Consider the following 25916-nt stretch of genomic DNA (forward strand, 5'->3'; position numbering starts at 1 on the left):
ACCAAGCCGAATGTCCCGGTCAGGAATATTAAACAATTCCGATATTTCTGTTTTACCTGGTGGGTGGATATGTCTTCCACGTGGCTCCGATCTGGGTGAGAGGAGGTCTGAAAGGTCTCATCACTAGAGGATAGAGTATAAAGTCCAGCGTGAAGTTCATCCCGCGGAACGTTCGAAGAGTCATTGCCGGGACAATTGGAAGACCACAACCTAACACCGGATGGCGGCATTATGTTACTGGTTTCTTTTTTTATATTATATCTGATAATCTAGAATATAACCAAGAGTAAAAGGTAAATATTGCCATTTGGGGCAGACGGTCCAAGAAGCGAAGACGTAGGTCCTCCGTCCTACGTCCTGTCCTATTGCTATAGTCGAATTCGGTTCAACAATATACTCCTGGCAGGGTTGGGTTACAGCCATCCTCACACACGACCCCTTCTCCTAGGTTATCAGCGGCTCTCTATGCACGGCACCGTAGCTGAAGCACTCGGCCATGACGCGAAGAGCAGCCCCTCGTCTCGTATTCAAGCATGGGAATCCAGTGGGCGCAGGATGCCATGGTGTGTGCGTTGAAGGCCACAAACGAGGGGCGCGGGCTAGATATTTTCTTGTAGTAGCTGAAAATATCTGTGACACACTCACGGTCCATTGGCTTAAACACTTTACAAAAGAGTATAGGTCCCTGTCACAGCGCTGGTTGGCCGGTAAACCACTGTCCAGAACCATATCTACTCCCTTGAGCAGGCATCAGGACGGCCGACTCGTTCCATCAACCCACCCATTCACCGACCGCCAGGCTGTTGTTGGCACTGGCACTAGCAATTTGATTTCAAACAGGCGCCCGCACCCCCGCGCTCGGCAGCTGTAACAGCAGGAGCGAGTGGCGAACGGGCCCGAAACACAGGCGAAACACGAACCACCGTCAGCCGGATCTCGCGCGGGCTCGCGCGGGCCGTTGGCTCAGGGGGAAATGGGGGGGTCTCATAGTATTAAACCTGGGTTCATCGTGAAACAGTTGCGCGTTCACGAGAGATCCGCGGGGAACTGTGCAATCTATTTGGGACACCCAAACCGGGCAGTATAGCAGGCGGCTCAGATTCTGGCAGGAAGGTAGCAGAGGCGTGGTTAGATGGCGAGGTATGTCGATCATGGGCTTCGAGAATGGCACTTGGTCCCAGCTACCCGTACACCCTCTAGGACGAGCACGGAGTATTGACAGAGGAGTCGCTAACTCGCCTTGCCAAGTCCGCCACTCCACGAGAGACGAAAAACGAAGTTTCATGTCTCCCACGTGGAAGGCCGATCATTCCCGTACACCGACCTCTTGGGGTTCCGCAGGGAATCTGCTCCGTACTCTTATGGACTAGAGGACGGAGTATAAAATTATTGTGTATCGGAGGAGGTGCGGAAATTAGGGAGATAGGCGGGCATGACCTCACCGGAGTATGCACAACACACCACAGCACCAGCATCATCCCGCGCCGGCCTCCTTCTCAGCGCAGACGATCCCCCAAACCAGTAGGTATCGACTGTCGGCGCACTGGTCAAGGCGAGAGTCCACTACGATAGGCTGCGCTTTGCCTCCGCCAAGAGCTACTAGTGTCGACTAGCGCCGGTCTGGCGTGTTTCAGAATCGCCTTCTCAGATCCATCGGCCTCCGGGGTTTCAGATGTTCGCCCTTGGGGCCCCCCCGACGATTCCTGCGGTGGTTCTGACCACAGGAAACCTCGTGTATGCCGGTTCGTCTACGATCGGTATTTACCAGAGGGACCACGGTCTTTTCTATCCGTCAATGCGCGTCTCGAAACGCTCCCATACGATTTCAGCGGTACGGCGGGCCTTCCCACGCCTTTTCCATGGATCAGCCCGCCCACCGTTCACCCGATGGGCCGTGTATCCCGTACAGTCAGTACAGCCAGTACAGTCAGTACGGAGTACATCATCCATACCAGAGGAGATTGAGAGCAGATGCAAAAAGGGCATAATGTGCCCTAAGCTTCCACCGCTCCCACCGCATAGCTACTATTGAATCATCCCTGCCGCGGGTTCACGGTGAACAGGGAACCGTGCACAGGGACGGGTCGGATAGAACCGAATTTGGAATGTTCCAGGATGCCTCGTTGATCGCGCATCGCCACTGCCGTCCCGGGCTTCCTCGGTATGCGGGCTGATCCTGGGGACCAGGACGGAATACACTGTCGCAGTCAGACGGTGGAATTTTCTCTGCGGTATTGCGATGGGTATGGTATACGAAGAAAGATAACAGACAGTGGGGACATACAACTACTGTAACTACTGTATGTCCGCAGCTGCATGGTGGACGTCGCACGAAGAGTGCCTCTGGAGGTGTGTACGGTATATAACTCTCCCCCCTCGGCCTCCTCCAGACTCCACTGGACCCGAAAGAGCCTGTCCCACAGCCTCACTGGCCTAGTTGAGTATGTTTATTGTTCTAGGGCTGAGCGGTTTCCTTGGGTATCCCGTAGCGAGGGATCATGGGCAAAGGCGAAGACCCAGAGTCTCCAGGATGGAATCCTCCTAAGGCGCAGCTGTCGGTGGGACCTCCAGGTGGATCCGGCCCATCTCGCACGCCATCAGCGATACTGTAGTAGGATCGCAGCATGTGCATAGGAGGGCATGGAGGAACCGGAGTGGTATAGAATGAGACGGGACGGCTACGGGGTACACTATACGGAGTAGACAGTTGGAATTAGGAACATAGCAACGTAGCAAATCCCCTCCAACGGATGGCCGTCAAGCGTGTGAACGGGAGGGTTCACCTAGCATTGGCCTCTCATTTGCGTGCGTTTGACGCCGACGCACCAACCCACGACGCCCCGGCGGCTAAAATTAGAGCTGCAGGGAAGAGAGAGCGTCGAGGGGACGACGGCCGCCTGGTGGTAGCAGTACGAGTTCCATAGCGAGCCACACAGCCTCGCCAGAGGTAGCGAGTACTTCGCAGCCGAAACACTCGCAGGCCCCCACCGGCGCACACCAAATTACAGTGGGCCTGAAATCGGAGATCTCTCAACATGTAACTGTGTATCAGACTCCGTACGGACCTGCGAGTGGGGAGGCTGGAACTAGACCTAGCCGGGAACTGGAACCAGAAGCCCGAACAGCAACATCGAATCTAAATAAAAACAGTAAGGGTCCATTTTGCTCCTGCTTTCACACTCCGCTTCGCCCTCATCCTTTATTCCCGTCCCCCTTCGCTTCTCCCCTTTCGCGACGCTGGTTACAATCCGGGGCCCTTCCACTGTCCCTCTTCCACATTCCCGTCATTCCCCGGAGGAACGACCGTCCCCCCCAACCATTCCAACTATTCCAACTATTCCTATTGTTGCTACTATTTCCACTCTTCGCAGGGCTCTCCCCCGCCCACCACCACCAACCGGCCCATTCTTCCCTTGGGGCATTCGACCACACCTTGGTTTCTTTATCTTACCGTTTAACTTTGTCGCTCCTTGACCCTTTCACCTTCAACCTCTTGATCAACTCCATTTACCCCGGCCGGTTTTCACTCTACGACCTCGCTAGTGGCTTGGTGATCTGGTATGTAAACCACCGGACCCCGATCCATCCTCGATCGCATTCACCCTCGACCCATCCTGCATCGTGTCACGTCCAGTCCTCCTGAAGTGACTCGTCTCGGATGTTTTTTGCTTCCCTCTGTTTTGCATGGTCGCCGATCATTAGATCCAGCCCTTGCAGCGTGCGCCCGCTTGCCCGCCCTCGATCCCCAAGTTATCCCCAAGCCTCAAAAGACTGACGTGACACCCTTTCGCAAAGAGCCAACTCTCCCTCCTATTTGCGCAGGTAGCAACCTCCTATCTTCGATCCGAATGCTCCTCTAGTCTAGTGGATACGGCCTTTCCCCTCGCCCTCCCTCGAGCACCGGTGGAAAGGAACGCCTGCCTTTCCCCACGCCTGACGCGACAAGTCCCAAATCATGCCGGTACAAACCAGTCCACCGTCCTTCCCGGACTCGTTCCCGTCATTTATGTCGGTCTATGGTGGACTCCCTTCGCGCTACAAAGAGCACGAGCACTCGATGCACCCGCTCCAAGTGCCGGCTCATATTCCGCTCCATACGACTTCATCCAGACGCCTCCTTCCTTCCCTGCACCGCGAAAGCGTGTCGTCGACGACCTCGGCCTCGACCGAATCCTCACCGACGACCACCATCTCGCCCTTCGATTCTCCCTCCACGGGCGACATTTCCCCCAGCTCTTCTCCCGAATCTCCTTCGGCAATGTCGCTGTCGTATCCTAAGTTTACACCGCCGATCCGCCCGCTGGAGGTAGCCCCGCTGTCCACCATGGCTCCCGACAGCGCTAGGCTCCTGCCAGCTCCAAGTACGGCGCGTCCGGAATCGCCCGGACGAGCACGCAACTTGAAGAACCTCTCATTACGCATGCCTCCGCCCTCACAGTCGCGACCACCAATTGCGACTGCATCGATATTAGAGACGACATCAAAACACCACCTCTCCGCCCCTCCATCCCCCATTCGGATTCCTCCCAAGAGCACCCGGCGGCGCCCTGCAAACCTCACCATTCGGACTCCCGGCTTGGACAAATCATTCACCCCCAATGTGCCCGACTTGGTTCCTCCGACGCCTATCGGACGGCAGTCCTTGCGGCATGCAGAATCATCACCCTCGCTCGCCTCGATCACTTCTCCCGTATTCGCTCCGCAGGGCGGTATGCACATTCCTCAGCCAGTGTCGCACCACAGCGCTCATCGTCTGTCAGGCACATCATCAGAGGATGCAGCCTCCCCGCTGGCATCCATGCCGGATGGTGCCTTCTCATTCTCACACCGAGTGATACCGGAGTTAGAGGAAGAGGACGGTCACCTCAATTCACGGGAGTCTACCCGTGGGACTGACCGCGGCTATCCCAACGGGCCTGTTCGGATATACGATTCTGGTGTGTTCCTATACTTGGAACCGACAGCAGAGGAGGCGGCGCAATTCGACGTGGTGATCAACGTCGCTAAAGAAGTCAAGAATCCATTTAGCACACCCAAGGAGGAGCGAAATGATACCGTCATGAGCACCTGGCGCAACGCTTCGATGGCTTCCAAGCGATTCTCTGGCGGTGATCCCCAAACGGCAATGTCCGAAATCTCCTTCAAGTCTGCCTTTGAATACCAGCTTTCCGAATCTGGAAATGCAACTCCGACTTCCCCCCGCCTAAATCTACTACCCCCGAGTACATCCACGTTGGTTGGGATCACAACTCCGAGATCCTCGACGATTTGCTACCGCTGTGCGAGCTTGTCGACGAACGGATATCTCAGGGCCAAAAGGTCCTCATTCACTGCCAGTTGGGTGCTAGCCGTTCGGCGTCTTTGGTGATTGCGTATGGTCTCTACAAGAATCGGAATTTGGACTTCAATGCGATGTATGAGATGGTCAAGGAACGCAGCCAATGGGTGGGCCCGAACATGAGCCTTATTTACCAGCTCACAGACTTCCGGTCTCGGCTGATGCGAGGATCTCCCTCCTCGCGACCGGCTCCACGGGAGTGGTTTGTTCAGACCGGCCGCCGGAACTCGGAGCCGCAGGTGACTCGAGCGGAGCGCGCCGAGGCCCAAGAGCGATCCCTTCTCCGCGGTCTATCGCAGGCACCACCCGTGAGCGGTCTCACAATTCCATCCTCGAACTCACTGCGCCCGCAGACGAGTGATAATGGGAACCGATCTCCCAAGCGCAGTCTGTCTCCACGGCCACTGCCTTTCCGACAGAAGTTCCAGTCCGTGCTGCCTGCCTCTGGTCGCCCGCGGCGCATACCACGCAGTGTTAGCAGCTGTGACCCGCTTGTCCAGACTCATATTTATGTGCGCGATGGCCTGCGGTCCCCAGATCCTGGAGCTGGTTTCTTCTCCCCAAGAACCACCAGCTTCCTGGCACCGCCTCCAACGCTACCACCACTTCCCTCCCGGGGGCTCGATAGTGCAATCGCAGAAGGCCCCAGTCCAGAACAATACGCGAATGACACCGCCGATCCTCGTTCCCCTCCTACAGGAGTCGAGCGCCTGATCATGAGGAACATCGACGAATTCCTGTAATTCTAATGCCTGCGCCCGCTCCGCCAGGCCTGACACGATTCCACGACTTGACATTTTGCATGTCTCCCTGATCCTCGATTTGAGGATCGTATTTTCACTTCATTCCCGGCCATATTTCTTTCTTTCTCGGCCACGCCAACCTTTTTCCCTTCACTTTTATTTCGCCAGTCGCATACCCCAATCCTGACTGGACTGATGATTTCCCATGACCAAAGCGGGCTTTGCTGTCGTTCATCGCCTTTCTATTCGCATCTTGACCTATTCTTCGCCCTCTTCCACCAAAAACCGGGCTGGTGGACGGTGTCCACCACATCCCCTTCTCCCATCCGACACCGACCTCTATTGCTTTCTAAGTTCTTTCTCACATTCGATTCATTTTCCGGCATCACGGGTGTGAAAAGTACCTCATGTCGTGGGATATCTGCGGAAGACTCCATTTTATCTTCCGCGAGCCCGATAACTGTAATATTATTTTGTGGAGGATGATTCTCTGTCCTTTTTTTTTTTTTTTTTCTCTCTTCCCATGCATTGATTGGACTCGGTAATCATTTTACCGTCCGACACAACTTTCGCTTTTGCACACTCGTGTCGATTTCTTTCTCTGATCACCTTGCCCGAAGTGGCAAGACCTTCGTTTCCACACCTTCAATTTTCTCTGTGTTCAATCTCTTGCCTTTTTTGTTTCCTCGGTTCCTCCTCCTCTTCCGGGTATAAAATCCTGGGCCGGTATGGTATCCAGATCGGATACATGGGCGGATGGGAATCGAGGGAAAGAAATGACAAATACCCCCTGCGCGCAGTTCCACGATAGAAATGGACAGCTTCGAGCTTACATATGCCTTCTACACTCGTATTCTGTACCGTTCCAAGTAGAATAGGCCAACATTTCTTCCGAAGTGCTGTTCCCTGGGAGGTGGGTGTGGGGGGGCTTTGGCCGAGGTGAGTGAGAGGCAGCAGTAGTATGGGAAATGCTTGATAGCAGATAAGGAACGTCATTCACAACTCTCGGCCAAAATTTTCTCGCGCAACAAGCACCTCCAGATACCACACATCATGGCCGAGGACGCTCATCCGACCTATCTATCGCCCAGCGAGCTGGGTACGAAGGACTAGTAAGTGAGATTGAGTCCATACACGCCCAGGGAAGCCGTGAAGGCCCCTGAGCCAGAACCCCGCGTTTTCCTGCCCCTCCACGAAGGGGGGGGTATACGCGCACCCCTGCCGCAATTGAAACGCCCCCAGGGTACTACGGACATTACAAATGCCTTTTCTCCATCCGAAAACCCCCATTCTTCTTTCTATACAGATTTATCTAGAGCCATCAGCTAACCAGATTCCGCGTCCCCCTTCCACAGCTGGGAAACCTACTACGCCCGCACCCTCGCGCACATCTCGCACGCCGACACGACACCCGCAGAACCCGACCTCGCCGACTCCGACGCAGACTCCGACCTCAATGAGGAGGATGACCCCGGCACATCATGGTTCTCAGAGCACAACGCCCCGGAGAAAGTCCTGCGCTTCCTCACGCGGAAGACGTTCCCGCTCTCGCCGCGGAATACCCGCCAGCGCGACGGGCAGCCGCGGATTTTGGATCTGGGGACTGGGAATGGGAGTATGCTTGCGCTGTTAAGGAAGAGGGGCCGTTTTGCGGGGAGCATGGTTGGAGTGGATTACTCGGCGCAGAGCGTGGAGTTGGCGCGGGAGTTGCAGAGGTCCCGTGGGCATTCTGCGTATCGGACGGACTCTGAGGAAGAAGAAGAAGAAGAGGAAGAGGAAGAGGAAGAGGAGGAGGATGAGGAGGAGTCTGGTGCTGGTGCGACTGGGGTAGATCCTGTTCCCAGCGCAGAGCCCATTCGCTTTGAAGAGTGGGATATCCTCGGCTCGAAAGCCGTGCTTTCCGAGTCCGGCATGAGCAGCGCGCCCGCGAGCACGGACGAGGCGCTCCCCTGGTTCCCGTATGCGGACGGAGGCTTTGATATCGTTCTGGACAAGGGGACGTTCGATGCTGTGTCGCTGGCGGACGATGCGAAAGCGACGCGGGTCTGTAAGCGGTATCCAGACATTGCGCGGCGGTTGGTGCGGCGAGGTGGGTTCTTGATTGTGACCAGTTGCAATTGGACGGAGGAGGAGCTTGTTAAGTGGTTTGTGGGCGAGGAGGGGACGGATCGGTTGGTTGTTTGGGGACGTGTTGAGTATCCGCGGTTTCGGTTTGGGGGGCAGGAAGGGCAGGGGGTGTGTACGGTGTGCTTCCAGCGGGTTGGGGAGGTGTAAGGGATTACAGGAGAGGTATCGAGGAGGTTATAGATGGGGAGTGATGATCCCCCGTCCCACCCGTATCAACGATGCGTTTTAGGATCCCCTTCTATCAATATACGAGCAATGACCTCTGTAAATGCTATGCCATGACCAGCCATGTTGCCACTTCCTCTCCTGACTTACTCTTTCCGCTTCAAAACAGCAACGACACACCACCGCCCCCGATTCTCCGGGCCCTCGTGATCGCGCACAGGAGCCCATTCCCGCCGAACCTCCCCTCCATGCTCGTCCCTCGTCATCAAATCCCGCTCGAAGATCGTCTCAATTGCAAACCCGTTCTCCTCTGCGGTCTCAAAGAAACCTGCCACAATTGCCCGTCCCGTGTGGAACCCAGCCACGACCCAGACCTTTCCGCCGGGGGCGAGGAACCATTGCATGGTGCGGGCGAGGTTCTCATGCTGCGAGGGCATCCAGTAGCAGTCGGCGGCAATGATGCGGGTGAAGGCACCTTTGTGGGATAGGGAGAAGGAGTCGGAGAGGCAACCCCATTCGTGCGGCTGGATGACGATGGTTGTGTTCGGTGAATCGTGGCGCCGACGGAAGTTGTAGGTCAGGTTAAAGTCGATTGCGCCGGCGAGAGAGGGTGACGAGGGGTGGTCTGTAGCTACCACAATGGCGGCATTGGCGAGGGCGCAGACGAGGGAGGCCAGAGCTGCGCCTGTATAGATCGAGTGTCGGTGAGCGGGGCTTGATTTTACTTTACAAGGAACCATAGTGGGGACCGCAGGAGCAACTTACCTGCGCCGAGCTCCATCACACGCTCCCCCTGAACGGCCCAGATCCCACGAGCCTCTGTCTGGGTGGCTGAGTCGATCTCAGTCGGTTTGCGGTCCGCATTTTCGACGCCCTCCGCGATCACCATCCCCGCGCTCCACAGCATGTGTGCAAACAGCTTTCTTCCCTCCTCCACGCGATTGATGCCATCCCCCTTCCTGAGTTCTCTCGACGTGTCCTCTGATCTCTTCTCAGTCTGGTCTGGGTAAGGCGGAACCATGATTTCCAGCTCGCCATAGCGTGGGGACGAGTAGATCAGGCGCTGGCCAGGATCCCCGTGGAATTGGGGCGCATCATCGGGAAACAGGTGTGCCAAAAAGGAACCAAAGAAGTCCTCGGACTCTTCGACCTCCGAACCCTCGTCCTGGTCTCGGAGGTCGGACGTGGGCGTCGCGGGTGTCGCGGGCGCGGTGGTGGGATTGCGGCGGGGAGCAGGCCGTAGGCGCGAATGCAGCATTGTATGGACCGGTGCCCCGCTTCAGGAAGTCAGCTATGGATTGGTCTTTCGCTTTGCTTATTTTTCTCGAACAAAGTGGAAGCGCTGGTAGCACGGGCTCGGCACCGCTGCGTGATGTATCACACCGGAGGGCGCAATCTGCCGATCGGATAAAATGTACGCGACGGCTTCGCGGGGTGGGAGCTGGATTTAGAAAATAATGGGTTTGCACTGTTTGCACCGGGCGCACGGGCAATGGCGCCGGGCGCACCGATGGGGGCCGTCATAGTGGGGATAGCTATGGATGTGCGGGAGGGGGGGAAAGTGCGAGACATTGTGTCTGGGGGGGGGGAATTGCTCTTTTGATTTTTCAGCTGGAGGCTTCCAGGGAGCCATTGACTATGCAATCGGGGTGCATAAATTTGGATTGGCCGTATCTATTGTTTTTTTGTTTTGGTTCCTTTCGCTTTTTTTTCGGAGGGGATGATATGCTGGGGAGCTGAAGCATGATCTGCATAGCCCCCCTCAGCCGCACGAACCCATGCTTCTGCGAGGAATGTATGCGTAACAGGCTGTCGGAATGTGCCAGGATGTCTTGTTTCCAGGGGGAAGGGATGGCTAGGCCTACAGTAATCTAGGCGGATTACCGATTTACATGGGTACGAGGTGACCCTGGAAGGTACCTACAGTAGCACCGGGGCGGGGGCCGGGCTTCGACTTTCGGAGTAATGATCCTCCCCGGCTGGCGTTAGCGCGCGGCCTGGCGCGACGGAGGAGATCCGATCGTCGGAATAAGCCAGCCCCGAAGCAGGACAGAAAGAATGTGTCGCACATGGAAGGTGTTTGAGGTGGCTTGACTGTCGTCTGCATCGCACATGGTGAGAAGCGATCGAAGACGACCATCCTTCCAGCAGGCTCCGGGGAGGTCAGACGGTCACGAGGTGAGTCACTCCCGTGACCTCTCCCTAATCAGGTGCCCTCCCCGGTTGTTGGTTGATGACATCACTGGACCCACCGGGGCGAGGTCTTAGACCGGTCGATGGCAGGTGATCGGACTGGCCGTACTGCCGGACACGAGCATCCAAGGTACCTGAAGCCCCGGCTTTGAATCGTCAGGATATCATTTCCATCACACTTTACTGACTTACCTTCTCGAGAATAGGCCAGGACCTAGAGTCCCTCTACCTCTTTTCTCCGTGTGATCCTGACGGGTGATCGTCAGGCAACAGATGTTCCCTCCGATTCGCCATGTCTTCCCCCTTCCAAACTCGGGACTCGGGACTCTGCCGACCATGGCTGCGAGAACCATCCTAGGCAAGATTGACGTCTTGTGCACACCTCCCCCCGATTCATGGGTGCCTGGGTCCTTCAAGGCCGACCCTGAACTTTGCCCTGCACTGCACGGCACGCCATCCGAGGGATGGAGGAGGAGGAGGAGGAGGAGGAGGGAGGGGGGAAAGGCGAACCATCTCCACCACCCTATAGCCCCCCTACGGCCACCCATTCAACGACCCATAACCCTTCCCGGGGGCTTCGAATCCCTTTTGATGAATGGTGACAGCCCTATACATCAGTTAGAGAGGGAGGCGAGCTTGATGTCAGTCCCAAAGACCACCGGGGTCGTTGGCAGGTTCACAGTCCATGCGATCCGGAATCCAGAAGCGAAGTGGAGCCATGGTTATCGCATCATCCAGCGTGGCCTTGCGCACAAATGGCCGACAGCGACGAGCAGTCCAAGCAGGCCACCATCATCCATACCAGAAATCCGAATCCCTTCGGGGCCATGGCTGTCAAGTAGTAGAACGATTAGGCTCTAGATGAAATTTGAATAGCCGGTTCGTAGGCGTTACGAAGATCTCCTCCCCCCCGCATGCTCAAAGAGAAAAGGCCCCCGCAAAGCAATGAGCGATTTCCCGGTGGGCCACACCATACCGGCTGGCTTACACTCTTTACCCTGTCCTGCCTTCTCCTCTTTCTCCTCCCCTTCTTTTTTTGGGTTCCCACCTCTTTTTTTCTCTCTCTTCCCTTCCATTCTACTCCTCACTTGCGTTACTCTCTCTCACTCTCACTCTCTTCCCCTGAGTTCTCTTCTTCTCTCCTCTACTCACGCTCTCCTCTCGACACGCCTCGTAACCCACTAGCCGCCCGCACCCTCCCTATACTTCCACCAGTTTCCACCCGGAATTGAGCGTGCCTCGCATCTCTCAGGGCTTTCGAAAAAGTCGCCAGAAAGTCCTTCGCCATGGCTTCGTTCAAGGTATGTGGCCTCAACGCCCTGTCCAATTTTGTCGCTCCGGCCCTGGGCCTCCCTCCTCGCCCACCGTCGGTCGCGGGTATGCTCTGGTACTGATGATGTGGCCGCCCATCCACAGGAATTGTCCCTCTCGCGTCCCCTCCCCAACCCTGCCCCGCGACCACACGCGCATTCCATATCGCTGGGGGCTGTCAATGCCAATCACCGTGTGACGCGACGGAAGAGCGTCACGACCGCCGCCGCCAATGCTGCCGCCGCCGCGGTCGCGGCCTCGTTGATAGAGGGCGGAGAGCCTGCGTCGCTCCCCGTGGCCGCGCACCGACGGAGCCTTGGGGGCCGCAAGGGACTGGAATCCACTTCGGTTGGAGGGGCCTCGGGATTTAGTTCCTACCTGTCTCGAAGCATAAACAGCCCCAGCCAGGAGCCCCCGGTCGCTCGCAAGGCCTCCCCCAGCAATTCCGACGCGGACGGCAAGGCGATTTCCAAGGACCGCAATCGCCGAGCTAGCGAAGGTGCCCACATGAAGACTGACGGGAAGCGTGCCCCGGCGGACCTTCGCTGCGACCGCTGCGGGAAAGGATATAAGCATGGCAGCTGCTTGTCCAAGCATATGTGTGTATTCCCCATGCCGCTCGGTCGTCTTCTTCGCGCTCGAACGGGAGCATGCGCCATGTCGGCTCTGTGCAGGTCGCCCTCGTGGTCATTCAGACTCCCTTCCGTCATCTCCCTCTATTCACCCCCTCCATCACCCTCACCTCCCCTGATTTCGCTGGTGGCATTCGGTTGACGTGTTTGTTTTGTGGTATCTTAGGTGGGAGCATGACCCAGCATGGTCGATTACCTCAAAACTACTCATCTCCAAGCACCAGCAGGTGCAGCTACTGGAGGCCGCTTCTGTGTTGGTCAACATGAACATGGACGACGAAACCCCCGAGCACTCTCCCGAAGCGGAGTCGGAACTCTCCTCCGCCTCCCCGGACGCCTCCTCGGTGGCGCGTGGTGGAATCAGTTCCGCTGAGACCACGCCGCCTCCGATGGATGAGCAAGACGAGGAGGATGACGACTTTGAGATGTCTGGCATGCCGGCCAACTGGACCAAGCGCCCCAGCATCAGCAACATCTTCTCCCGCTCCTACCAGTCGATCCCCTCCAGCTCGTACACCGGCAGTGCCCCGCTGCACTCCCCCTCTTTCTCCCACTTCCGCAAGTCGAGCATCGATACCCGTCCTTCCACCGCGGACACTCGCCTGCACGAAGATGACGAGGCCGACTTGGCTGCGGCGATTGGGCTGTGCAACTTCGGCACTCCCCGCACGGGGCCGGTGTCGATGACTCCGGACGTGCCTCCGGTGCCTCCGTTGCCCGCTCGCTACCTCGACTCTGGCAGCCACCCTGGCACCCAGAGCCCCGGACTGGAAGCCTCCGGCCCTGGCCCCATGAACGAGGCCTACCGCCGCAACTCCAACGCCGATGCCTTCCTTTCGGCCTCGCTCAACCCGTCACTGTCGTACAAGGTGTCAGATGAGCGCGGCGTACGCAACGGAAGCAGCGAGGCCACCGCCCAGGAGTCTCGTCACCGCCGCAACGCAGACGTGGACTTTGGTAGCCGCCGAGCCCCTGCGGATGACGACGATGATGGGGTCTTCGGCCATATGGAGGAGTAAACTATCATCCGTCGCTCCCTCCGCATAATTTGCTGGGAGCCAGACAGCGGGCCGCCGCTGCGGCCGTTCCTTGTGCCGAGCGACGAACCCTTTCACGACGAAATGTACGAGCTTGAGCGTTTTTGGGAACCCTTTCTTGTTAACATATTGACTATGTGCACGCTGCATAATGAAGGATTGAATTTCAAGGTACCTGACCGGTCGGCCAGTGGATTCCGCGTTGAAAATGGCCGTGCCTTCGGGGAAACTGTAGATTCGCTCTCTCCTTCGCCCACTGCGTGTCTAAGATTTCGGGAAACCTTGTTGTACTGTGGGAATCCCATGTATCATGTCTCTTTCTCTCTTTCTCTCTTTCTGTGTTCCTGTTTCTGTTACGTTCTGCCTCTGCTTCTGCTAGTTCATTGTCCTTTTCTTGTTCCGGAAACCTCTATAAATGGCCTTCCTTGGATTGGCCGGCGCATATTCACCATCATCAAACATCCATCCCCTACCCAACCTGCTCGTCATGTTGCCTTGAACCTTTGTCTACGGCTTTCCCCTTGACTCTTTCACTCGCCGTCTTCATGCTCGCACATATACACCTCTGTTTTTTTTTGGTTGTTTTTTTTTTTTTGGCTCTTCGCCATCCAAACCATCTCTCATCTCCCATCTGTTATCTCGTCCGCTCTCTTCCTCTCCGTCGCTTTCCTTGTCGTCTCGACGTTCACCTACCTCACGCTCTCTCTCGCCTTCTACTCTCCCATGTGTACTTAATGAAACCCTCGGACGGGGTGCGCCATGAATATACCTTACGAAACAACACATCTTCCTCCAACATGGTAGACTTACAGTCTCGTTACAAACAGCCAATTTCCACAGCCATTGTTCCAATCCGATCGACACCATAGATGTCCATTTTCCTCCCCGGTGCAGGGTGGACCTGCCAATCCGGGATAGAGGGGCAAGCTGGTCCAGACAAGACTCAAAGAAATGCCATGTCTCCATTCCTCCGGCCACACAAGGCCATTTGACTTTCACTAGAAAACTCCTGTTCTAAATGAAGAATTAGATGCAATACCCAGTCATTCTCCTACTTCTACCCCGGCGGTACTTCGAACTTTCAGTATTGGGGTTGCCCAATCTATCTTTTCCAGGTGGCTTGGTAGGCTTATATGGATTGGCCGAGTGTTCGCATGGAATGCGGGGAGAACTGATTTCGGAGAGGTTGGGCATCGATGCTGTAGGACTGACTAGCGGGGGGCTGTTCGTTAAAGAGACCGGGGTAAGATCGTGTGATACTAAGGTGTTGAACGTTTCGGATTCGTTATAACTCGGTATCATTAGCCAGCCGGCAGGTCATATCTTGCGCGCTGGTCAAGGGTCTTGCCCAATGCCACAGCAACATCATATTATCCCTCTTCATCATACCCCCGCCATGACCATCAACTATAGTGATCTTCCAACATGTCCTTGGTGAACCGAAGCAGGGCTACTATTGTTTGAATGCATTTGTTATCTCTTCGAGGACTCATCTTGGTAACAGAATCATGATCTTAGCAGGTATTTTCCAGTCCAGAGTCCCTTCACCGACTCAAGCTCAAACTACTCATGAAGCTCAGAACCGGGAGATCTTATTTAAATAAATAAGTAGGGTGTGCTTTCATCCAATCACTGTCCATGAATGGCATGAACCTTAGCTCCCTAGTTTTGGGACCATTGAAATGGATACATGAGGGCGTCACCCAACTACGAAGTGGCTTCGCTGAGTCGCTCGCGGTACTATTTCCAACTCCTTGATCACTAACCAGAGTCGCAACCCTCTGTGACTATCTGCCGCTGACTAGGCAATCTTTCATGACTATTTTATATAATTAGCCTTGCTGCTCTACGCTCTCTTTTACTTTACGATATGTTGGGATTCTCCACGTGTTGAAGCCCGAGTGGCGTGGCCATACCGACTCGCACCAGGCGGGAAGAGTAGATAGCCCCTCTCTATCGAATGATTGGCCTCGTCGTGCCATCCGGAACTTAGAGCTCCTGGGTTTAGGGGCCCGCCAGTACATTTCCAGATCCATTATGGTGGATTCATGGAAGGAAAGAGAAACAAAGAAACACGGGCCGATGTACAAAATAATTGGTTTAGATTGATGTCTCTTCCAGGAAAACCCTGCCTAGGTCTGCAGCTTGGGGAGACGGCGAATCATAATCGCAACTCCTTGCGTTCTGGTGATTTTGGCCGCGTACGCAGATCTTAATCACAACTCACTATGGACTTTCCCAGTTTTGAAGCTCGTGGACCGACTTGCTATAGCCGTTTGGGATGAATGGCTATATTTGTGGATTGTAATGGTAAAGAGGACGTGGAAGAGTAGACACCCCCCTCCAGGGGAACCGGAAGAGGATGTATGTGGATTCGCGAAGGGGAGTCAATGCCGCGGCAATCGGACTCGTGTTCACGGCTGTATCGGGTATAGGAAATATATCATGTAGAGTAGGTATCCAGGGACAGAACCATCATGGGCCTGTCTTACTTGTAGCAAAGTACTATCACTTATGTTACTACGTCAACCCAGAGGCTTTCGAGTATGCCTTCTTCGTAATCGCCATGGTCATATCAAGATAGCCATCAAGGAACACGCCCTAAGTGCAAATGGCCATGTCCAAGAGATTGCAGAAAGCCCATTGAGAATGGCGTGGTCGCCACTACTACGGGTTTATTGCAGGATATTCAGCCTGAGAAGCGGTTATTTTCAGCGTCACTTTCACTGGTCCTCATATTCTATACGTGAGGTGATATCGATAGCTTTTGAAGAAAAAAACACCGAGAGAAACACAAGGATAATGCAAGCCCAACTCCAGAAATCGTGTCGTAGCGGTCCAAGCAGAAACGAAAAGAGAGAGAAAGAAAGAAGAAATGAAGCCCCAGATTATGAGAAGTCTCTAATCCATGTCCATCGCCTCCGCTTCCACACCACCATCCACCAACACCTTGGCCTTCTTCTTCTGGAACAGGTCCTTGCCGTGCACCCGGTTGGCGACCTTGCTCTGCTCGGCCACCATGGGTTGGCCCTCCTCCCGCTCGCGCAGCTCCTTGCGGATAAGGTGCTCGCCCTCGGCGACGACCTTGCGGTCCGCCTCGCGCCGGCGGTCACGGGCCAGCTTGCCGGCCAGACGGCGCTTGGTGAAGACACGCTCGCGGCGCTGGCGAATCTCTTCGACGCGCTGCATGGCGCTAACGGTGGCAGCAACCAGGTTACGGTCGTACTTGACGGGGACGTTGCGCTTCTTGGAGAACTGGGACAGGACCAGCGACGAGTCGACGATCATCTCCTTGCCGCGGGCGGCGCGGTGGCTCTTGGTCCACTTCAGCTTGCGAGGCTGCCGCTTCATCTTGAAGTTCTTGTGGCACTTGGAGCGGCAGAAACGGAATTGTCGGGCGTCATTGCGAACGAATGTGATGCCCTTACTGGGGAAGGCCGGGCGGGAACAGAAATGACAGGTTTCCACACTGATAGAAAAAGAAGAGCAGATTAGTAGGGGAATTATTTTGGTTGCTCGGGTCGTAGAGGCTTACCGCATGGTTGCTGATGTGGGATGGATTTGACCTGCGTTGTTATGTCGCAAACTTTTTTTTTGGAAGAGATGCTTCGGGCTCGGCGTGGAGGATGTGGCGCTAAACCACATTGGGACTCGCGCGCTGACTTTTATCCCGCGAGTCACTCCGACACCATCTCCGGTTTCCTTCGACATCGACTTTGGCCACCCTATCTTCCTCTCTGTCTACGAAATGGCTTCGACTCTTGCTATTGGTCTTGGTGTCGGTGTGGCTGCCTTCTTGGTATGTGATGTTCTTCGGCACTGGTGCGACTGAGCTGACTGTTTTTCTCCAGGGTCGCGCCGGTCTGGTCGCCTACCGCCGTTCCAAGGGCGGCGTGAACGCCGCTGGAAAGGCTTTCTACAAGGGGTTCGTTGGTCTTGGAACATTGAAAGATTGCCATTATGATGGTCGCTGACAGGATGACAGAGGATTTGAACCGCGCATGACCCGTCGTGAAGCCTCCCTGATTCTTGAGCTCCCGTATGTGTCCTGTGTCCTGGATGTAGCGTTGAATTGCAAACAGGAAAGATACTAATTAATGCTTTTAATAGAGAGCGCAAGCTGAGCAAGGATAAAGTGCGCCAGAAGCACCGTCAGCTCATGCTGCTCAATCACCCCGATCGCGGCGGCAGCCCGTACCTGGCCACCAAGATCAACGAGGCCAAGGAATTCATCGACAAACACGCGTGAGAGATGTTGAACTGATATCGGCGCGTTTTCGGGATCACCGGCTCGGAATTTCCGGGAAGCCAAATTATGGCTGGATACTCTCTTCCCAAGGCCAGATGCAGAATCCTGGGGCACCCCAGGGTCCAGGCTGGCTGTATTTTGGGTGCATAGCGTGGCGTTGTTTGATTGACATTTACCAGGTCGGAGGATATACTGAGCTGTCTAATTGCTCGATATCCTCGATCTTGCTGTATTTTTATGCACATTTCTGTCATATATCCTCAGGAGATCGCCACTCTTCGAATTGTACTATACTACTATGTTATACAGGGCAAAGCCTTTTAGGGCAACACTTCCATCTTTTCCAGTAACTGAAAGACAACTTCTGGTGTACACCGCACCCCTGCCGATACTACCTGATGGACGGTGTACACATTGCTCATCCAACCGCCGATCTATGCTCGATGCAGACAAAGCACGCGGCCGCAGAGGGTGGGCGCAGCACTAGGTTTCCAGGCCGTGCGAGAATGGCGTGGTACTACTCGGTACCCCACCATTCTTCTGATAGGGAGGTCTCCTAGGACGAATTTCATCAAGGCGAGGAAGGTGGGACTCCGATTAAGAGTCTGATCGGCATTCTGCAAGCGAGTTCTAGGTGGAAACGAGTGGGCGCATCTTTAAAGGCGGCTACACAACGTAAGACTCCCGCGCGGCGGACGAAATCTCGGATGGCCTGTTGCCGCGCCGCAGGGCTGTCTTGGCTCGGGATCGGGGTTAAGCACCTCCGTTCTTCCTGTGGATGCCCAGGCCAGCAGCAGATATTGCATCCTTTGTGTTATTAAGGCTCCCTGCAAAGTTTTACTCTCCGTTGATACATAGGCAGATGCCTAAAGGCTGTGGTATACAGCGTTCCCTTTTTCAACGATAAGCGCGCGCCTTGAGTCAGCGGAGCTTTCGGACATCCGTTCACAACCCGTGAACCCGTTCGACTCGTCTTTGCGCCAGATCTACGGATCAACCCTGCCTTTTTCGCCTCTGGCGTACCCTTTCAATCTCACCCGCTTGGATGTGTCATCCACGATCCACCGTGTCCTCCTTTCTCCGGTCCTCAATCTCAGGGACAGCTCCGGGAAAAAGCACGTGTCCGTGACGCATGATAGCCCCGCAGTCCTTCCTTAACACTGCCCTCCTCCTCCTGCTCCACTTCCGCGGAGTTTCCACGCGCTACAAAAAAACCCATCATGGATAGTCTGGGGGACGACGATGTGGGTTTCGACTTGAACCACATGATGATGAACCAGCAGCCGCAGCTCTTTGGAGGCTACTCGCAGAATGGCTCCCAGATGCCTGGCCTCTCTGTGGGGTCCATGTATCCCGACGACTCGGCATTGGCCGCAGGAGATGACGCCAATGATGCGAAGCGACGGAGGATTGCGAGAGTATGCACTGCCTGTTTCCGCCACGTCTGTGGGATGTTGCTGACGGGAAGCTTGACGATAGGCTTGCGATATGTGCCGGAAGAAGAAGATCAAGTGCGACGGCAAGATGCCCAAGTGCTCGCACTGCATCAACTACAAGACCGAGTGTGTCTTCACGCAGGTCGAGAAGAAGCGGAACCCTCCTAAAGGGTAGGTTGTCCCCCGGACTCTTGCGTACTGTGGAACCTGATCTGATTGCGACGATGCAGGGCCAAATACATTGAGGGCTTGGAGAACCGCTTGGGGCGCATGGAATCGCTCCTGCGGCTGTCCGGTCTCCTCTCCGAAGATGACAATGGAAAGACGGATCTAGGGACGCTCGAAAAACGACTGGCCGATCGAACAAATGCCTTGAATGCGGCGAGAAATGCGAACAAGTTCAGCATCCCGAATGCAACCCAGCAACAGGCGTCTACCTCTTACAGTACTACACCCCGCATGGACTCCCACTCCAGTCCGCATACTGCCACGACATCCCCAGAGTCACAAAAAGAGTCCGAGACCGAGGTCGAGGCATTGTCGGATATGATGTGTTCACTAGTGACCAATAATTGTGGCGAGACTCGATACATTGGTAGGGCTATTCTACATACAATCGGGAGCGGGCTCGACTTATTGACCTTGACACCATAGGATCTTCATCGGGCTTTTCCATTTTCTCGCCCAAGGGTATTCAATGGGTCAACGAGAAGACGGGTGATACATCATTCCAGGATATGATTTCCTCGGCGTACGTCGATGACAACAAGTGGATGTACTGGAAGCCGGAGATCTTCAGCGACATTTTTGCGCGACGTGTGTTCAAACCACTTCCCCCGAAGGAAGAGGCTCTTTCTCTGTTCAAGGACTTCTTCGAAAATTTCAATTGCATGTTCCCGCTCTTCCACGAAGCGACCTTCATGCATCTGGTGGAGCGACAGTACTCGCGGGATCCGTACGAGGGTTCGGGGTGGTGGGCAAGTATCAATGTTGTATTGGCTATTTCCCACCGCCTGCGCGTGATGAGCAACCTGGTGCCCCACGAAGAAGATAAGAAAGCGTGGTTGTACCTGAAAAATGCGATGGGGGTCTTGACTGAATTGACAATGCGAAACACTGATCTCCTAAGTGTTCAGGCGTTGCTTGGCATGGTAAGCGCTTTTGTTCTCAACTAGGACAGCGAGCATTTCTGACACTCTCTAGGCTCTCTTCCTTCAGGGCACTCCTAACCCGCAACCGGCGTTCTTCTTGGTCGCCGCGGCTATCCGTCTATCCCACAGCATTGGGCTGCACAAGCGAGGCTCAGGCTTCGGCTTGAACCCGGTAGAAGTAGAACAGCGAAAGCGAGTCTTCTGGGTCGCCTACTGCCTCGATAAAGAGTTCGTTGTCTCTATGTCTCTATCTGTTTCATGAATTTCGACTGATTATTCTAAAGTATCTGTTTACGGTCTGGTCGGCCACCAGTACAGGACGACGATGACATGAATGTCGAGCTCCCAAGTGATGACCCACCTGACAATGTCGGGAATGTCCCGCTCGCCGATGAGAGAGGGAAATTTAACCTCTTCAGATCACTCTGCGAATTCGCTACCATCGAGAGCAGAGTGTACAAGAAGCTGTATTCCGCCAAGGCTTCTAAACAGTCCGACGGTGAATTGCTCAACACCATTGGTGAACTGGACAAGGAGCTGGAAGACTGGAAGGACAACATTCCCATCGACTTCCGACCTGAATATGAAATTCAAGCCACCCACGGACCACTCCTTATCCACGTTGTTGTCCTCCACTTCTCCTACTATAATTGCTTGACTACCATCCACCGCATGTCCGTACACCACGGCTATTGGACCAGTCGATTATCTAACTATGCCATCCAAGGCTTGAATGCCCGGCCTTTAAACCCCAGAGTCTTCTTGTCGGCTGTCCTATGTGTCACGGCTGCAAGGGCTTCGATCAACCTGATCAAGTATATTCCGCAGGGCGATTTTGCATGCGTGTGGTAAGTTCCATCCTGTGGGTCTCTTGTTTCCAGATACTAACTTGACACTCGCAGGTTGATCCTTTATTACCCAGTATCTGCGCTTGTCACTCTCTTTGCCAACATTCTTCAGAACCCGGGCGATACCCGTGCTCGATCGGATGTCAAACTGATGAATGTGGTTGTCAACTTCCTCTCCACGCTGGTTTCCGACGAGTCTAATAGCAGCATCAAGCGCATGCTCGGGCTCTGTGGCGAGTTTGAGAGAATTGCCAAGGTGGTTATCGACAAAGCCGAGAAAGAATCTCATGCACGCAAGAAGCGAAAGACTGCACCGGATGGCTTTGTTCCACAACAAACACAGCACGAGACAAATGAGCCGCATCCTGACACCTCCCCATTCGCCAAAGCCGCACGAACATCTAATAACACGTCCTTTTCGCCCTCTATGTACTCCAATCAACCCCCCGCTGCAGTCTCTTCGCCTAATGGTCCCAACGCCTTTGGCAATGACTCTGCCTTACCTCCGAGTACCGGTATATCCCAGGATCTACCGAGTAATGTGCATGCCATGTCTGGTGTGGAACCAGACTTCCCAGACATGTTGAGTCCCGACCAGCTGGCCAATGTCGGATTCCCTGATCAGTCCTTCGCGCCTACCAGTCCAGATATGGCGCCCTTCCAGCAACCATTCGTCCCACAAGATCTATGGCAGATGCCAATGACAATTGAGTGGGATTGGGCGGACGTGTCGACAAATTTCCCTGTCTTCGAAGGGGTCGGTGCCAATGGTCAGCCCCCGCAGTAATGATGACCGTATGACTGGAACGCGGAGCTGAGTGAAAACATACGGATTGTTTCTTCTAATATTTATGAATATGGCGTCCAGGAAGAGGTGTACAGGACTACTCTCTTGGAACTCTCTGCCATAACGGTCGTTAATTCTCCCCTCCATTATCATCGCCTCTCTCTTTCTCCCTTCTCCTTTCATGTACATTGCAGCGCTTCTAGAATTCCACTTTACAGCGATGGGTACTCAGATGGGGATTTTGTCCTCCCACCATATATCCCTCCAAATATTGTAAATCTCATTTGAGTCATCACGGCGATCAAGTAGATCGTTAACGCCGTCTAAGTCCATGCCCTTCGACACGGTTCTGATGACTCAGCAACCACGGAACCCAGAAAAACCGGCGCCGAAACTGGCCGCAGCTCGAGAGCTGCCCACCGCAACCTCAATTCCCTCCATGGATTGCGCGGAGTTGTCCATCGCCCCCGAACTCGATTGATCACCCCGTTTCTCCGCCCTTTCAGCCCTCTGGGCTTCCTTCCCTCGACCATGGCCACCCTCCTCCGGCGGCCAGGCAATATTGCCCGATTCTCGAGGAGAGCCACAGAGTGCCTCGGCCGCGCAGGAACAACCTCTCTGCGAACGCACCCGTCGCGACTTTCCTCTTTAATTACATCCTATCACGCCCGAACATACGCTACTACTGGCCCGAAGCCTCCGACCAACGACTCCGGGAACTCCCCGCCAAAGGGGAATGAGCCGGAGAAGGGTCGCAAAGATGACGAGCCGGAGTCAGTTCTGGGACCGGAGGACCAGACAAAGTTGGATGCATTCACCAAACATCTGAAGACACGCATGCCAGAATCGCAGCATGAGGCGATTGATACGTTGCGGAAGCATCTGATGAAGAACGGGATTCCGGACGAAGTTAAGCAGTTTATTGAGAAGCACGCGAATGCGTCTTTGATGGACCACATTCGGATGATGCGCTGGTTGTTCAAGTATACCAGCGAGCAAGCCAAAGACGATGTGGAGGAGTATAAGAAGAACAAAGAAGGAGAGGATGGGAAGTTGAATCAGCACACGGAAAAGGAGAAGGAGGGGCGGGAAGAGCCCGCGCAGAAGAACAAGGAGAATGAGTCAAACGAAAAGGACAAGGAGAACAAAGATCAGAAGAAGAAGCAGGACCAGGGATTCACACCTCCCAGAGTGTTTGAGTTCCGATTCGATCCCGCCTCCTTCCTCGTTACCGCATTCGTTACATACTATGTCTACCGCAGCTTCTTCCCCGGTGAAAGTGCTAGCCGAGAGATCACCTGGCAGGAATTCCGCTCGAACTACCTCGACAAGGGTCTTGTGGAGAGGTTGACTGTGGCGAACGGTCACCGCGTCCGTGTCGACCTGAACCGCGAGGTTATGAACCAGGCTTATCCCGATTCTGCCGGGCAGCCAGTGACCCATGTGTACTTCAGCATTGGATCTGTTGACAGCTTCGAGAGGAAGCTGGAGCAGGCACAATATGAATTGGGTATCCCGAATGGCGAGCGTATCCCGGTTGCCTATGTGGATGAAGTCCCCTGGGGTAGCGCCCTTCTGTCCTTCGCACCTACTCTTCTTTTGATCGGTGGTATCTACTGGTTCTCGCGGCGCGGCGGCGCTGCTGGTGGCCAAAGTGGAATCTTTGGAATCGGCAAGAGTCGTGCTAAGCGCTTCAACCATGAAACCGATGTCAAGATCAAGTTCTCCGATGTCGCGGGTATGGACGAGGCTAAGGTCGAGATCATGGAATTCGTTAGCTTCCTTAAGCAGCCCGAGCGGTTCGAGAAGCTTGGTGCGAAGATCCCCCGTGGTGCTATTCTCTCTGGACCCCCCGGTACTGGTAAGACCTTGCTTGCTAAGGCTACCGCCGGCGAATCTGGTGTGCCTTTCTTCAGTGTCAGTGGTTCCGAGTTCGTTGAGATGTTTGTCGGTGTCGGTCCGTCCCGTGTCCGCGATCTTTTTGCCAACGCCCGGAAGAACACCCCCTGCATTATCTTCATTGACGAAATTGATGCGATCGGCAAGTCCCGTTCGAAGTCGAACTTCGGCGGTGGCAATGATGAGCGTGAAAGTACTCTCAACCAGATTCTTACGGAGATGGACGGTTTCAATACTTCGGAGCAGGTCGTCGTTCTGGCCGGTACCAACCGACCTGATGTTCTCGATAAGGCCCTCATGCGCCCTGGGCGTTTCGACCGACACATCACTATCGACCGCCCTACCATGGATGGTCGCAAGCAAATCTTCCGCGTCCACCTGAAGAAGATCGTTACCGATGAAAACATGGACTACTTGGAAGGCCGACTTGCTGCTCTGACCCCAGGCTTCGCGGGTGCTGATATTGCCAACTGTGTCAACGAGGCTGCTCTTGTTGGTAAGTTCATAAACATCAACCTTGAAAATTTCCGAATTCTACTAACGTCTGTCATATAGCTGCTCGTGAGAACGCCGATAGGGTCGTTATGCGCCACTTCGAGCAGGCCATTGAGCGTGTGATTGGTGGCCTGGAGAAGAAGTCACTTGTTCTCTCGCCCGAGGAGAAGCGCACCGTCGCCTACCACGAGGCTGGCCACGCCATCTGTGGCTGGTACTTCCGGTGGGCTGACCCGCTGCTCAAGGTGTCTATCATTCCCCGTGGACAGGGTGCCCTAGGTTATGCTCAGTACCTCCCTGCTGGTGGTGATACATACCTGATGAACGTCAACCAGCTCATGGACCGCATGGCTATGACCCTGGGTGGCCGTGTCAGCGAGGAGCTACACTTTGACACGGTGACCAGCGGTGCTAGCGATGACTTCAACAAAGTTACTCGCATGGCCACCGCCATGGTCACTAAGTTCGGCATGTCCAAGAAGCTTGGCTTCATCCATTATGAGGACGACTCTGGGCAGCAGTTCCAAAAGCCCTTCTCCGAGGATACCGCACGTAACATCGACCTTGAGGTGCGTCGCATCATCGAGGAGGCCTACAAGCAGTGCCACGACCTTCTCACCGCACGGAAGAAGGAGGTCGGTATCGTCGCTGAGGAGCTCTTGTCCAAAGAGGTCCTCGGCCGCGATGACCTGGTTCGCCTCCTTGGCCCCCGCGAGTGGCCGGACAATGCCGAGTTTGCCAAGTACTTCGACGGCAAGGGTGGAGAGACCATTGCTCCTCCCGAGCCGACGACGAACCCAGAGGAGACGTCCGGCAAGGAAGGCCGCGACGAGACCCCGCTCCCTCCTTCATAGATGGCCATAAGTGACGGGTTTGTTTTTGTGTACACAATTTGGATCTGCATTTTTTTTTGGCCGTTTCAAGCAGGGATATCACTGTGGTTTTCTGCTGGTTTCTCTTTTTTTTTTCAGTACTGATGGACCTGCATTACCTTTGCCCTGTTTTTCTTTTTGTCTACTCCCCTCTCAATCCTCTTGTTCTCGCCACTCCATAAACCCCTTTCTTCCTTCCATCATGTCGCAACTCAATATGAAGAACTTTCTACTCATCTCATGTGTTTCTGTTTGACCTTCGCTTAGAGGCCCATGTACTCTACCAGTGTGGGGTGTGTATTATATTGATTTGTTGAAGCCTATTCTGGGTCAAGTAGTCGTTCGTTGTAGAGACTAGGGATTGGATATTGCAAGAGGGCCAGATAGTGCTGGATTTGAGGATGCGGTGTCTGCCTCAGAGCCGCTTCTTACAGTTGCAGCAAGAAGCTGCTCAGTCGCTGTGTCATTAGTCAAGTCGTTATATCTTACCTCGTTCTCACCAGCGAAGGCCTGGATGTCTTAGAGCAAGTGTCCAGGCATGAAATATACCGCTCGCACGCGAAGGTAGCCATTAGTACCCCTTACTGATCTACGAGCTGTAATGATTGCAATCTGATTGTTTGCCAGGATCTC

General features: G+C 54.7%; 8 protein-coding genes across 8 annotated transcripts; 6 read left to right on the forward strand and 2 right to left on the reverse strand.

The window, feature by feature from the left end:
* Nucleotides 1-3955: 3955 nt before the first annotated feature.
* dspD (putative protein-tyrosine phosphatase) lies at nt 3956-6081 on the forward strand (the record flags this gene model as incomplete). The annotated part of the gene is made up of 2 exons (XM_056682741.1): nt 3956-5108; nt 5165-6081. 2 exons carry the CDS (start codon nt 3956-3958, stop codon nt 6079-6081), a joined length of 2070 nt encoding a protein of 689 aa, XP_056546347.1.
* A 1053-nt stretch (nt 6082-7134) lies between these two features.
* On the forward strand, nt 7135-8355 carry N7482_000617 (putative S-adenosylmethionine-dependent methyltransferase; the record flags this gene model as incomplete). The annotated part of the gene is made up of 2 exons (XM_056682742.1): nt 7135-7193; nt 7437-8355. The coding sequence occupies 2 exons, from the start codon at nt 7135-7137 to the stop codon at nt 8353-8355; spliced, it is 978 nt and encodes a 325-aa protein (XP_056546348.1).
* A 164-nt stretch (nt 8356-8519) lies between these two features.
* On the reverse strand, nt 8520-9631 carry N7482_000618 (putative nicotinamide N-methyltransferase; the record flags this gene model as incomplete). The annotated part of the gene is made up of 2 exons (XM_056682743.1): nt 8520-9058; nt 9139-9631. The coding sequence occupies 2 exons, from the start codon at nt 9629-9631 to the stop codon at nt 8520-8522; spliced, it is 1032 nt and encodes a 343-aa protein (XP_056546349.1).
* Nucleotides 9632-11852: 2221 nt separating this feature from the next.
* On the forward strand, nt 11853-13528 carry N7482_000619 (putative C2H2 finger domain protein; the record flags this gene model as incomplete). Its single annotated transcript, XM_056682744.1, has 3 exons — nt 11853-11867; nt 11983-12476; nt 12676-13528. 3 exons carry the CDS (start codon nt 11853-11855, stop codon nt 13526-13528), a joined length of 1362 nt encoding a protein of 453 aa, XP_056546350.1.
* A 2919-nt stretch (nt 13529-16447) lies between these two features.
* N7482_000620 (ribosomal eL24 family protein) lies at nt 16448-17086 on the reverse strand (the record flags this gene model as incomplete). The annotated part of the gene is made up of 2 exons (XM_056682745.1): nt 16448-17015; nt 17082-17086. 2 exons carry the CDS (start codon nt 17084-17086, stop codon nt 16448-16450), a joined length of 573 nt encoding a protein of 190 aa, XP_056546351.1.
* A 208-nt stretch (nt 17087-17294) lies between these two features.
* Nucleotides 17295-17795, forward strand: pam18 (putative mitochondrial DnaJ chaperone (Tim14); the record flags this gene model as incomplete). Its single annotated transcript, XM_056682746.1, has 4 exons — nt 17295-17345; nt 17398-17471; nt 17532-17585; nt 17657-17795. 4 exons carry the CDS (start codon nt 17295-17297, stop codon nt 17793-17795), a joined length of 318 nt encoding a protein of 105 aa, XP_056546352.1.
* A 1220-nt stretch (nt 17796-19015) lies between these two features.
* Nucleotides 19016-22017, forward strand: atrR (transcription factor atrR; the record flags this gene model as incomplete). The annotated part of the gene is made up of 7 exons (XM_056682747.1): nt 19016-19213; nt 19275-19402; nt 19462-19826; nt 19886-20382; nt 20435-20610; nt 20667-21230; nt 21285-22017. 7 exons carry the CDS (start codon nt 19016-19018, stop codon nt 22015-22017), a joined length of 2661 nt encoding a protein of 886 aa, XP_056546353.1.
* Nucleotides 22018-22548: 531 nt separating this feature from the next.
* N7482_000623 (ATP-dependent metallopeptidase FtsH/Yme1/Tma family protein) lies at nt 22549-25265 on the forward strand (the record flags this gene model as incomplete). The annotated part of the gene is made up of 2 exons (XM_056682748.1): nt 22549-24412; nt 24472-25265. 2 exons carry the CDS (start codon nt 22549-22551, stop codon nt 25263-25265), a joined length of 2658 nt encoding a protein of 885 aa, XP_056546354.1.
* Between the last annotated feature and the right edge of the window lie 651 nt (nt 25266-25916).

The sequence above is a fragment of the Penicillium canariense genome, assembly GCF_028826845.1.
Source record: "Penicillium canariense strain IBT 26290 chromosome Unknown utg000001l_segment0_segment0, whole genome shotgun sequence".
Lineage (NCBI taxonomy): Eukaryota > Fungi > Ascomycota > Eurotiomycetes > Eurotiales > Aspergillaceae > Penicillium > Penicillium canariense.